At 64.8% G+C, this 12,164-nt stretch overlaps 3 protein-coding genes across 4 annotated transcripts in view; all 3 read right to left on the bottom strand.

Moving 5' to 3' along the window:
• Nucleotides 1-1,123: 1,123 nt before the first annotated feature.
• On the bottom strand, nt 1,124-5,426 carry SNAPC2 (small nuclear RNA activating complex polypeptide 2). The gene is made up of 6 exons (XM_058728177.1): nt 5,377-5,426; nt 3,433-3,653; nt 2,725-2,844; nt 2,473-2,541; nt 1,893-2,193; nt 1,124-1,804 (listed from the first exon to the last, which is right to left on the bottom strand). Exons 2-6 carry the CDS (start codon nt 3,613-3,615, stop codon nt 1,473-1,475), a joined length of 1,005 nt encoding a protein of 334 aa, XP_058584160.1. The 5' UTR covers nt 3,616-3,653; nt 5,377-5,426; the 3' UTR covers nt 1,124-1,472.
• Nucleotides 4,716-8,051, bottom strand: TGFBR3L (transforming growth factor beta receptor 3 like). The gene is given in 7 exon segments (XM_058723599.1): nt 4,716-4,988; nt 5,377-5,798; nt 5,901-6,027; nt 6,616-6,924; nt 7,006-7,153; nt 7,155-7,488; nt 7,982-8,051. Coding segments are annotated over 7 exon segments (1,431 nt in total). The 3' UTR covers nt 4,716-4,967.
• Nucleotides 8,052-8,466: 415 nt separating this feature from the next.
• MAP2K7 (mitogen-activated protein kinase kinase 7) overlaps nt 8,467-12,164 on the bottom strand; it is a 9,710-nt gene continuing 6,012 nt past the window's right edge. For both annotated transcript variants that reach the window (XM_058728175.1, XM_058728176.1), the window contains 6 exons: nt 12,161-12,164; nt 11,892-12,071; nt 11,709-11,789; nt 11,459-11,601; nt 10,812-10,857; nt 8,467-10,706 (listed from right to left, as the gene is read on the bottom strand). The exon at nt 12,161-12,164 is cut by the window's right edge and continues 104 nt beyond it. In XM_058728175.1, coding sequence (XP_058584158.1) covers nt 10,572-10,706; nt 10,812-10,857; nt 11,459-11,601; nt 11,709-11,789; nt 11,892-12,071; nt 12,161-12,164 — 589 coding nt within the window. In that variant the 3' untranslated portion in view covers nt 8,467-10,571. The remainder of the gene's footprint in view (nt 10,707-10,811; nt 10,858-11,458; nt 11,602-11,708; nt 11,790-11,891; nt 12,072-12,160) is intronic.

Here is a 12,164-nt window from a genome sequence, read left to right as displayed (position 1 = left end):
TACTAAGTGGCTGGAATTTGAACCCAGGCCTGATTTCCACCTGCTGTCCGTGAGCCTCATGCTGCGGAGACACCCAGGCCGCATTCTGGGGGCGACTGAGGTGCAACCTGGATCCCGCCGGCTCCATGCATAGCCAAGACCCATCCCCCTTCTTTCCCTTGACTTGAGGGGACTGGGGGCTGGGGAATACATGGACTTCGCTGGAGTGGGGAGCTGGAGGGTGTCACCAAGAGGTGGCATGATCTGGCACCGACCACATCTGCAACCTGAAACACCTCTGAGCCTGGTGCCTCCTGCCCACCGTGAACACGTGCACACTGGAAACCGTGGGACTGGCGGCATGGAGTGGGCTGGCGCTGCTCCACACCCGCCTGGGAGATATGTTTGTGCCCCGGGGGAGCCGTGTGCAACGTGTGTGGGGAGAAGCGAGCGCTTCTATAAAAGGAAGGCTGTGTGAATGCACGGGCTCTGCGAACAAAATTTACCAGCTCCCAGAAGACTAGTTAGGCTTGGTGGGGGGGAGGGAAGCGGGGGGGAGGCAGTGCTGGAGGAGGATGCTTGGTTCCCCGGCCGTTCCTCTCCCCAACCTGCCCCTGAATCTACACCCTCAGGCCCGCTGATGAAGGGGGACCCCTTGCTGGGAGACCCAGCAGCCAGGCCCCTGCCTCTACCCAGCTCAGCTCCTCCCTCCCTGCTCCTAAGGCCCCTCCAGCTCCCCCTCCCTCCCCCTCCTTGCTTCCCTAAGGCCACCTCAGGGACTCCCTCCCTCCCACCCCTACCTGGGGCCTGGCTCCTCCCATCTGGCCACTCTGCTGGCTTCTCCCCTTCATCTGTGTGACGTGAGGTCACCTGCTCCGAGAACCTTTCACTCACACCTGTCAGGATCAGGCCTCTATCCTCCATACCGTCACCAAAGGTCCCTCTCACAGCCGGCCCAAGGTCATTCCAGGTGGCACCGAACCAGACCTGGTCGCAGCAGCCTTTAGCTGCTGGCCTTCCTCCCTGCGTGCCCCCCGATTCGGTCCCTGGGACCCGGCTCTGGCACTCCTACCCCTGACTTCTCTTTCTGGCACTTTGGGCCTCGACCCCCATCTTTAACTCACAGAAAAAAGGGAGCAAGAGAGATTGACAGGAACTTTACTCACAGTTACAGGACACAGGATACAGGATGTTGGAAGACACAGGAGCTGGGGGGGGGGAGGGGGAGCCCAGGGTGGAGGGTTTGGATTTGACAGTGGATTTAGCCAAGCCTGCCTGGCCGCCCCCACCTCAGTTCTGTGGCCAAACGCCTGTGCAACTGTGCTGCTTGTTTCAGACAACCCCGCGGGATCAGTCATCTTAAAAGCGGCCCCATAACGCCCACCGTGTCCGGTACCTTCCGCCACGACTCATGACAACCCAGTGCCAGCCCACGCAGGACTGAGGGCCAGGGGGTTCACAGATGTCTGGTGTGTCCTCTGCCTGCCAGGCCTTCAACGCGCAGGGGTGGCTGCCTGGCCTAGAAATTCCAGGGGCACCAGGAACGGGTTCAGGGGGCAGACCCCGGCTGCTTGCCAAGCAGATCTCGGTTCACTGGGCCCAGCATTCTCTGGGGCCTGGGGCATGGCCTGGCTGGCCTCCTCCGGCCCCCTGGGGCTTGTCCCGCCATTCTCAGCTCTGGGCCCCAGGCCCTCACCAGCTGGGTCCGGCTGGGGGGCCGTCAGGCGCAGGTACGTATCCGACATATGTTTAACCAGGGCCGTGCAGGGCAGGCGGGGGAGCTCCTCCGGAAGTGCCAGCAGCAGGTCAAGGACCACAGCTGACTCTGGTAAAGGATAGAGAGGAGAGAAGAGTGAGGTGGGGCAGGGCTTGCTATCTGGGACTCCCTCACAGCCCCTTCCCGTTATCCTCACCAGCTGCAGAAAGTTCAGGGCCCTGGCAACTGCGGGAGATGGCTGACAGATACTTGTAGATCTTCTCAAAGTCCACGGAGAGATCTCCTTCAGCCGCGGGGTCAGCTAGGGATTCGGAAGGTGCCTCAGGGGCGGGGTCACTTGTCTTGGGGGCGGGGCCAGGGGTCTCCGGGGTCTCAGGGCTCGAGTCCTCCCGCCCTCCAGGGGCGCTGAGCAGCAGCTGCTTTCCACGCGCCTGTGTGGGCTTGGGGGGCTTGGAGTGCAGGAGGCTGACGGGCTCTGTGGCCGCGATGGTGAGTACCTGGCAGGAAGAGAGATCGGGGAGGGGAAAGCACAAGTCCTCCCATCAGCCAGCCCCCTGCCCTGCACAAGGCTGAGCCCTCCACCCCCACCTGCTCACCAAATCCCCCCTGTGAGGCGTAACATGCACGAGATGCTTCGGAAGCGGGGTCACTGGGGCTCAGGGTGCTCAGTGGCTGGCTGGAGTCACAGAGCTGGCCAGGGGAAGGTTCCTAGACCCCAATCCACCGTATTTAGACTTACACGTAACACCCCCATCCTGCCTGGGGGAGGGCCGTACCTGTGAAAAAGCCACAGTCAGGGCTTCCTCCAGCGGGCCTGTTATCTTCTCAGCCAGATCCATCCATACCTGGATGGGGAGACCAGAAAGTACACGGTCAGCCTAGGGATCAACCCTCAGGGGTTGATCCAAGTCCTGCCCCTCCTGGGGAGCCCCTGGCCAGATTATCACTCTCCAACCCCCCGCAACACCCACACCATGCCCCAGGGCCCGGCCGTGGGGGGTGGGAGGGTGGGTCTAGCCCTGCCTCACCTCGATGGGGGCCGGGGTCTGTGTTTCCCGGCGCCTTGGACCCTGCGGGCCACCTGGATGCACCCTCTGAATGGCCTCCCGGACCACGCGGCCCTTGAGCTGCCGCAGGAAGTCCCGGATCTGGGGAAGAGAGGAGGAGGCCAAATGGGCCTTCTATACGCCCAGGGCTGGGGAGAGAAGCCAAAGCCGACTGCCTGCCCCAGGACCGGCACCGCTCCCTAGCCTCCCGCTAGGTGTTAGGGGTCTCAGTGACTCTGCACGGGGACGAGGGCCAAGGCCCCAGGTGTGACCGGCCACTCAATAAAGTGTTAAGACCCAGGTCAGCTCGGGCTCCTCCCCGCAGCCAGGGCCCACCCCCCGCTAAGTACCACCCTATTCACCTTCCCGCTTCACCCATTCGGCTCCGTTTCCTGACTCTCACTTCTGCCTCACTCCCGCCAGGTCCCGCTGCCCTTTCTGCCCGGTCCCCGGCCTCCGCTCCCCGCTCCGCCTTATCGGGAGTCCGACTTAACCTCTCGCACTCTCGGCCTCCACCTCGCCCCGCCCCTCATCCTCACGTACGCCCCGCCCACCCCACCCTAGCTCCCAAGTTCGTCCCGCCCCCAGCATCGCACGCGCCCCGCCCACTCCCCGCCCCTCGACCGCAAGGATGCTCCGCCCACATCCCAGCCCCGCCCCCACCCCCGCTTCCTTGCCAAGATGCCTCACCTCGGCCTCGCTGCGGCCCGGCAGTTCTCGGGCCAGCTCAGTGGCGTCCGGCTCCGGCTGGCCCTGCCGCGCCTGCAGTAGTCGTAGCAGCTGCCGCTTCTCGCGGGGGCTCCAGGCCGCGGGGCCGGTCACCTCGCCCAGGTAGCGCGCCGGGGCCGCTCGCCGCCGCTGTGGAGGCTTCATGCCGGCGAGGGCGGAGTCGGCGTTCCGGGCTCGCTTTCCTGGTAGGCGGGGTTACGGAGGCCGCCGGGATCAGAAAGGGCGGCGCGGAGGCGGAAACAGATGGGGGCGTGGCTTCGCGTTTGCGGCCTGAAGCAACCGTCTGGGTGGGAGAGGCTGGAGGGACCGGCCTGAGAACTGTGGCGGGGGCGAATGAGACACACCCGCCCTCCCCGCCTGCATTTTATCTCCTTCGGGAACTGGAGCCGAGACCTTAGATCTCGTGCCGTCCCTTCCATTCCTGGACTAAGTCTTGTGAAGCTCCTACTGTGTGCTTTGCTTCTCCAAAAGGGGTGGACCCTGGCCGGAAGGCAGCTTGTCCAATGGTAGCCAAGAACCTGGGCTGTGGGGTCGGCCAGCCCTGGTGACCTAGAGCAAGTGATTTGGCCGAGCCAAACCTCAGTTTACTCATTTGTAAAATGAGGTAGTATCCCGCTCAGGGGAAGGGAAGAACTGGGACAGGAGACGTTTATTTAAGAGCTCTAGAGTAGGGGGAGAGGAGGGGTGGCTGGGTGGCTCAGTCCGTTAAGCGGTCGGATTTCGGCTCAGGTCATGATCTCACTATTAGTGAGTTCAAGCCTCGCCTTGGGCTCTGTGCTGACAGCTCACAGCTTGGAGCCTGCTGAGGATTCTGTGCGCCTCTCTCTCCCTTCCCCTCCCCCGCCCACGCTGTGTCTCAAAATAAACATAAATTTTTTTTTTTTTTAAAGAGCTCTAGACTAGGCGGAGAGTAGCCTGGAGCAGAGCCCAGAGGTCGAGGCCCTGGCGAGAGTAGGGTCCAAGTGGTGGGGGTGGAGAGCGGAGAAGGCCTGGCTTTGGGAAGATCGCACGAGGCAGGTGGGCAGGCGCAGGGGTTGAGGAAGGAGGCGGGGCTTACTTAAAACTTAAGCAGGTGGGGTTGGGTATCCCTTTCTGTTTAGGGCAACACTTGAATCTCCCCTGGCACACGTACATAAGGGTATCAGTTTGGACCTCTTTCAGCCCAGACCCCCCTAAGTCCTGGTCCCGAGGCCTCTGCTTCCTGCTCCCTACACCTGCGCCAAGCGCACACGCAGACTTCAAACTCAGCAGGTCAGACCAGATGTTTATTTTGAGCCCAGGTGGGAGGGTGTGCGGAGCAGAGGGTCGGAGGCGGGAGGGTGCAGGACGCTGGGATGGCGGTCCCACCGGGTCAGAGGTCGACCTCGGCCGGTCCAGTCCTGGCGGACCTGGTTCGAGGCGTGGCTGGTGTGTCTCAGGACCCCGCTGGGGTGCCCCAGCCTTGGGGAGAGGCTACTCAGGCCGAACGAAGGAGAGGACACCCCCTTCCCAGCTGGTCATCGGCCTCCTCCATCGATCTGTGTGCCGGAGTGAGGGCGGGTGTTGGGTCTGAGTCGCGAATTCTCCCGGCCTAGTGTCTGTCCGAGGTTTGAGGACCCCTTTTGTGACACAGGGCCCGAAGTTGGCCGTGGGTGACCCAGTGCCTGAGTTTGAATCCAGCTCCACCCAATTTTGTGACCTTCGACAACTTCAGAGAGTGTCTCATGTTTCTCATTTCTAATATGGGACTTATGATAGGAGCTACCTGGAAGTTGTTGCGAGGATGAATGAAGTTAATAGGCGTGAAGCCTTCAGAACACTCCCTGGCACAAGGGAAAGCCTATGAAGAGTCATTCTCAGCACCCCCCTCTTCCAGCTGGCCCCACGTTACAGCCTCCCTCCACCCCCGTCACCAAATTTACCTACCTCACTGGGGCCTCCTGGGCTGGGGGCCGCCGGCCGAGTCTCTCGGGAGGGCGCCGGGGACTGGGGGTGCTGGAAAGGAGAGGCAGGCTCCAGAGCGGTAGGGGTTTTGCCGCTCATTGGGTCGGGCCAAGAGCGCCCCCTGGGGACTGCTGCGGGCGTAGCGGAGGCGGGTCTAGGGATGGTCCAGCCCCACCCGCTGGGTCGCGGAGCCCCGGGGTCCGGACTGGCTGGAATAGGCTGCGGGCCCCGGCGGAGGTTGCTACCTGAACGCGCACAGACGAGGCCGAGGCCGGCAGCCAGCGCGGCGCCCAGCACGAAGGCCGCCACCACCAGCGCCACCACCGGCGCGGGCTCCAGGGCCGCCGGGGCCGGCGCAGGCGGCTCGGGGCGCACGGCTCGGCCGGGGACGCCCTTGGACGGCCCTGTGGGGAACACAAAACGGAGACGGCTCAGGCCCCAGCTGTCCTTCCCACCCCCCCTCCCCCGACCCCAGGGACCCCTGCGGAGGAGAACTGCGCGCTCACTGGGGGGTGGCCGCGGCACCGTGACCACGATGGGCTGCGTCAGCGTATGCAGGTGGGGGCTGTCGGCACCCGGGCTCTCGCCGCTGCCGCTGCCGGCGCCCGCGCACGCCTCATCCCGAGGCAGACACTGTGGGCAGGAGGAGGCAAGGGATGGGGATGTCAGGCCCCAGGGTTCAGGGGCCTGTCCCCAGGGCCCTCAGGGCCCCCAAGAGATCTAAGTGTCCAGCTCTCTGTTGCAACCGGGAGGCGCACCAATAAGCCCCTGGAAACCCGACCCCCTGAGAGGTCCCCGAGCCCAGCGCCCAAGATGTACAAGCAGCCAGCCACCCGGCCTGAGGACTCCAAATTTCAGCCCCTCAAAGTCACACGACCCGATTCTCTGAGAACATTGGATAACCAGAAATTTGGCCCCTTAGCCGCCTTCTGCATCCAGCCACCCAGCCCCTCCCAGAGCAAGCCCAGTGCTCCTTCCCCGCCCGCTGAGGAACCCTTGTGCGGAGACCCACAGGCCCCCCTCTCGGTCCTTGTGCCCAGCCACCAGACTGAGAGACCCAGTGACTATCCCCAGCCCTGAGGGGCCCTTGTCTCCAGGCTCCATAGCGTCGGCCCCCTAGATCCACAAACTCCGAGGGGCTCCTCCTTTAGAGGCCAGAGGGTCCATGCCCAACCCCCGACTGGCCCAGGCGCCCAGATTCCCGGCCGGGTGCCCGCGCACCAGCGAGGGCGGGGGCAGCGTCAGAGGCGCGGGCGTCCGGCGGGCTCCCCGGAGGCGGCGGCAGCGACTCAGCTGGCAGTGCAGGAACTGCACCGAGGCGTTGAAGACCGGGCGCAGGCGGAAGCTGAAGCGCGCGGGACGGGCAGCACCCGGGAGCGGCGGCGGCGGCGGGAAGACGACCGAGGAGTCGGCGGGGCAGCCCCCGCGCAGCAGCGCCAGGGCGGGCCCCGGGGCCGGCCGGGAGGACGGTGTCACTGAGCAGCGGTGCAGAACGAGGTCCCAGCGCGGAGAGGGACGGGCCAGGGCCGCCTAGGAGGCGGGGTCGCCATCAGCACCCGCCGCCCCGCATCAGGCCCGGCTCCCCCTCCCCGGCGCGCCCCGCGTCCACACCTGCACGAACACGCGGCTGTCGGCCGGGATCTCGAGCGGCCCCGCGCGGCGCGGGAAGGCGTCCTCCGCGTCGGACAGCTCCAGGCTGAAAAGGGGTCGGCGCAGCCAGGGCCCGGGCGCCGCCGGGAATGGGGGCGCTGGCGGGGAGAAAGGGCAGCCCGAGGGACAAGGCCGCGCTCTCCCTTAGACCCTCCAGGCGAGTGACCCAACCTCCCCGCCTCTGCCGCCTCCTTGGGAAAATGGGTGCTGTTTCGGTGAGGGGTGCACCCACGCCCCGCTCCGCGCCTGGCTCACTGCTGGCAGAGTCGCTGTGTGTCCCCTGAAGACCCAGGGGCTGTCCACAGTCCAGCAACCGAGGCTGGGCGCAAAGCCACTCGCCTCTGCAGGAGACCCCCTTCCCGGGCCTCGATTTCTCCACCCAGAGCGGGCCAGGGAATCCCTGGCTGGGAAGTTGAGGGGTGCCTGATGGGGGGGGGGGCGGTCAGCAGCCCCAGGGGCCCAGGCTGCTCTGTGGTGGCAGCAGCTTTCAGGGAGGGTGCCGGCCCCACCCCTTCCTTTCCAAGGGTACTGTGACCAGTAGGGAGGGTGCTGTCCCCTTGCCCTTTGGCACAGCTGAAGCTCAGCCAGGCTGCGGGGGTCTCCGGCTTCTCCATTCCTCCAGGTTCCTCACCGAGGGCAGCAGTAGCAAAGGGTGGGGACACACACACGCGCGCGCCCTCTGCCTTGGGGAGGCACTCGGCTGGCATCCTTGTCAAGTGTTTTCAGGACACCCCCCCACCCCCGTTTCCTAAACGCATTTGAACACTCCTCCCCTACAGCCATTGGCCTTAGCCTAACTGCCAGGGACTCTGAAGTGGTCGGGGGTCCAGGAGCATCTGGACACAGAGGCAGACCCCACCCGCTCCCCCAGGCAGGGATGAGAAAGGGCAGCACAGGGATGGCAACGTGACAGGCCCCGTCCCCAGCCTCTACGTACCAGGTGGCCCGCTGGGCAAGGTGGAGACCCCCGAGAGCAGGGCCAGGAGCAGGAGTGCAGCGCCTGGCATGCTGGACTGGCAGTCAGGTGTGCCCCAGCAGCCGAGGCGCCAGCGGGCAGCACCCAGGCCTGGCAAGTAGGCAGGCAGCCCTGTCCTTGGCTGAGCGGCCACCCCAGGAGGCAGGGCGCGGGGGCGGTGGACTGAAGGGTGTACATCAGAGCCAGCACCCAAGGCCTGCCGGGGATTAAGGGCTCCTCTCTGGCCAACCTGTGGCCATCGGGGTTGGGGGGGGGGGGGGGGGAGGTCCCTCACCCCGGTCGCTCGGCATCGGGCAGCTCACTACAAATACCGCCCTACCAGGCCCTGGACCGGCTCCAGTCTCCCCTCCACGCAGAGGAAGGCACTACGCCCGCGGCCCCCAAGCTCAGGGCTCACAGCCCCTTCCCACCCGGTCCTGCCGAGCTCTAGACACACAGAGACACGATGGAAGAAAAGGGAGGGGTTTTATTCTCAAGCGTCTAAGGATTTACAAACAAGGGCATTTCATTTTAAAAAGGGACAGGGGAATACTGGCGACCAGAGAAGGGGGCTGTGGGCCACCCCAGGCCCCTGCCCGCCCGCTCCACCCTCTGCCTGGTCAAGAGGGAGGGCTGGTGACCGGTGACGGAGGGCAGGTCAGGAAAAGAGGCAGAGGGGAAGAGGTTCCCCCAGAACTCCCACTTAACACTGAAGGAGGGCAGGGGTGGGCAGACACACTCACAAAACAGAAAATAGTTAAATAAAAGTAAATCCAGGTGGCCGGCCTAGGGCCTGCGCTGGCCCTGGGACCAGCCATGGAACCTTCCAGCTACCCACAAAGGCCCCCCTGGCCGGGCCAGGCGAGGGAGGATGGGGGGCCAGGCCTGTCGGCCCCCCACCCTGCGCCCATCCCCTCACAAAGGAGACCGGGGCGGGAGAAGGTGGCCGTTCCCCTCCCGGGGAGGGGGGGCAAAGAGCAGAGAACTTGCGTACTTTTAAACATGCGGCATTTCGTGAGTATGGACAGGAACAAGAGAATACAGGGATGCCTAGGTCTAGACTGCTTCAGCTACATCCGGCCAAGTTCCTCACCTTTGGTGTTGGTGGGTTTTTTGTTTTTTTTTCGTTTTGTTTTGTTTTGTCGTCCACTTGGTTTGCATGCATCACCAACAAAAAGGAAACACACCCCCTCCCATTCTGGCTGCTGCACAGGGCTCGGGCGGACTGGCCAGCTCTGGGGGAGTCGAGGGGCGCTCAGGGGCACTACGAGGGCGTGACTGTCTGCACACGCCCAGCCTTCAGCCAGCCCCACCTCTGTCCCGCCACACGTCCTCGAACCCCCACGCTCACCGCTTGCACCCTCGATCCCCGCCTCCCCGGGGCTCCATGGCCCCGCTTGCTTCTGCCACCGACTCCTTCCACCACCTCCCTGCCGTGGCAGCGCCTGCTGCCCTCGGCGTGCCCTGTGCCCGCCTTCCCTGAAGGCCACCCTGTGTGGCCGCGGCCCCTTGGGCTCCCTCCATGCCCCCTGAGGTCCTCAACTCACCCCCCAAGCTGTGGCCAGTCTCCAGCCCCGAGGGCTGGCCCCGAGGGAGGAGGAACGCCCCCAGAGCCCACCTTTGGGGCTTGGCCCCCAGCCCCAGACGCCCGTGCCCACAGGCGGTCAGGGGCTGCACCGCAAGCAGCTAAACATGACTTTGGTAAAAGTTTCTGAAGGTACCGACAAACCCCGTGAGAACAAGCTCTTCTCCCCCCACCCCCCAAACACCCCACCAAGTACAATAAAATACAATAAACTCCAAAAAGGACCCCCTGAGATCAAAGAGAGACAGAGAAAGACAGAGAGAGAGAGAGAGAGCGAGAGAGAGAGAGAGAGCGAGAGAGAGAGAGAGAGCGAGAGAGAAAGAGAGAGAGAGAGAAAGACCAGCCCAGGTCCAGCTGTAGTCATAACGCCCAGCCCGCCTTCCTGGGGCGAAGACACCAGCCGACCGACTCGCCGTTGCCGGAGACCTAAGTGGACCCAGGGGTCCCCCCCTCACCCCTGGGGGTGGCAGAGCCCAGATCTGGGCCAGGAGAGAGGCAGAGGCTGGGAAGGAGGTGGGGAAAGCCAGAGAGGTAGACAAGGGATGAGAGAGAGGGGATAGACACAAGGAACGTGTTCGCAGAGGGGAGGCAGAGGGGACAACACACAGCGGGTGGGGTGGGGAGGGAAGGGGCAGGACGGGCGGCTCTCTCCCGGGCCCTGGGGGCTGCCCCAGCCCAGAGGTTACGACTGAATAAATAGCGAGTCTGCTCGTGGCCTGCTGTCTTCCGTTCACAGTGTCTGTCAGGGGGACGCGCACGGCCGGCTGACCCCGGGACGGGAAGGGCTGGGGCCTGGCGAGCCCATCTGTCCACAGCTGGTGGGCAGGGAGTCGGGGGTGGGTCGGCGCCCCCTACTTTCTGTCCTCAGCCCTCAGCAGCCATCCAGATCCCAGGTCTCCCCTGGCGGGCAGCTGGGTGGCCAGGTGGGGAAGGGGGGGCCTGTGGCCATGCCCCCGGCCCCCGGTGGGGCTGGCCGCCACCACGTGGCTACCTGAAGAAGGGCAGGTGGTGCTGGCTCAGGACTCCGCTAGTCCTCGGTGACTCGGTCTTCGCCATGACATCCTTGAACCAGGATGCCACGTCTACCTCCAGCATCTCGTAGCGCTTGATGAAACTGTGTTCCTGCGGGCCCGAGGGGTAGGGCTTAGGACCAGGGAGGAGCCCCAGCGGGGGATCAGGCCCCTGGACATCCAGATGGGTGGGGAGGCAGGGGCCCCAGATACTCACAAGTAGCTTATTATACTTTGGTCTCTTCCTGTGATCCTTAGTAAGGCTAACAGAAAAGAGGGAGGAAACAGAAATCAGAGCCTGGGAAGAAGGGTCTGGCTGTCCCGGGGACACAACTGTCCTCCCTCTGAGACAGGGGTCTTCAGAATCTGGAGGGAAGCAGCTGCTGTGTGTTCACAGCCCTGTGCTGCCGGCTGAGAAGCCAGAGGACCCAGGGCCTGCACAAATCCCACCTGCAGCGGAAGCCCCACCTGGGCTGGGAGGGGCCCACGGGAGAGGTGGACTGGGGCTCTCACAATCAAATGGGGACACCACGCGGGCATCATTCTGCTTGTCGCCGCGGGACACACAGACCCCTAGGCCCCGGGGCACATCGGCTTGTTCACAACCTCCTGTGGCCAAGCCCAAGGGCCATCCTGCCAGTTGCCCACAGGGCCAACTCGGGCCTCGGGTTCCAGCTGCCGCCCACATCCCCGCCCTGACTGCGGCCTTCTCGCCCACAGCTGCCCCCACCCCCCGTCGGGGAGGGGGGGGTCCCGCCAGCCCCAACTCTCCCTGGCTGCTCTGAGCGCAGGGCCACACCTGACCCCGCCCTGCCTCCCAGAGCACAGCACGGTGGGGGGGGGGGGGGGGGGGGGGCTCCTCACCAGTCTTTGACGAAGGACTGAAAGTCCCCTGAGAAGCCCATGTGACCGGGCAAGAGCGGGGGCTCTTCCTGCAGGACTTTGGTGAGGACCTCAAAGTCTGTCTTGCAGTTCTTATAGGGAAACTGTCCCGTCGCCAGCTCCACCTAGGAGAGAAGCAGGCGGGCTGGGTGGGCCGAGGACTGGTCCCCGCCCTCCCTTACCGCCCTCGTCTGTATCCCAAGAAGACGCTGGCAGGGGCCCCGCAACTCACCAAGGAGATGCCAAGGCTCCACACATCGGCCCGGATGTCGTAGTCTGGCTTGGTGGGGTCCGGAGGGTCTATGCGCTCAGGCTGCCGGTGGGAGAAGGGGATGATGTACCCCCAGGGCTGCGGCAGGCATGCCGCCCAGATCCCCACCCTCCCCCGCTGGGGCGCCGCGGGACCCCCACTCACTGCCATGTAGGCAGCACAGCCCGCGCTGCGCGTCTTGGCCTTGGAATCGACGAGACGGCCGCTGATGCCGAAGTCGCAGAGCTTGATCTGGCCCCGCTCGTCCAGCAGGATGTTGGAGGGCTTGACGTCACGGTGGATCACGCCGTGCTTCTCCTTCAGGTAGTACAGCGCCTTCACGATCTGCGGCGAGGACAGCGGAGGGCACCCGTGATGGGAGGATGGGGGCCCAGGGGCCACCCGCCCGGCCGCACCCCTGTCGGGCTGCTCACCGCC

This window comes from Neofelis nebulosa, chromosome 4, assembly GCF_028018385.1.
Source record: "Neofelis nebulosa isolate mNeoNeb1 chromosome 4, mNeoNeb1.pri, whole genome shotgun sequence".
NCBI lineage: Eukaryota > Metazoa > Chordata > Mammalia > Carnivora > Felidae > Neofelis > Neofelis nebulosa.
The sequence above is the reverse complement of the archived record's forward strand: the minus strand, read 5'-3'. Positions and strand labels throughout refer to the sequence as shown.

Excerpts from the sequence above, each read along its gene's own strand:
- SNAPC2 (XM_058728177.1), bottom strand. The coding sequence starts at position 3,615 with ATGAAGCCTCCACAGCGGCGGCGAGCGGCCCCGGCGCGCTACCTGGGC. Across the intron at positions 2,194-2,472 it reads TGACTGTGGCTTTTTCACAG|GTACTCACCATCGCGGCCAC; the intron begins GTACGGCCCTCC and ends TCTTCCTGCCAG. Across the intron at positions 1,805-1,892 it reads CCCTGAACTTTCTGCAGCTG|AGTCAGCTGTGGTCCTTGAC; the intron begins GTGAGGATAACG and ends ATCCTTTACCAG.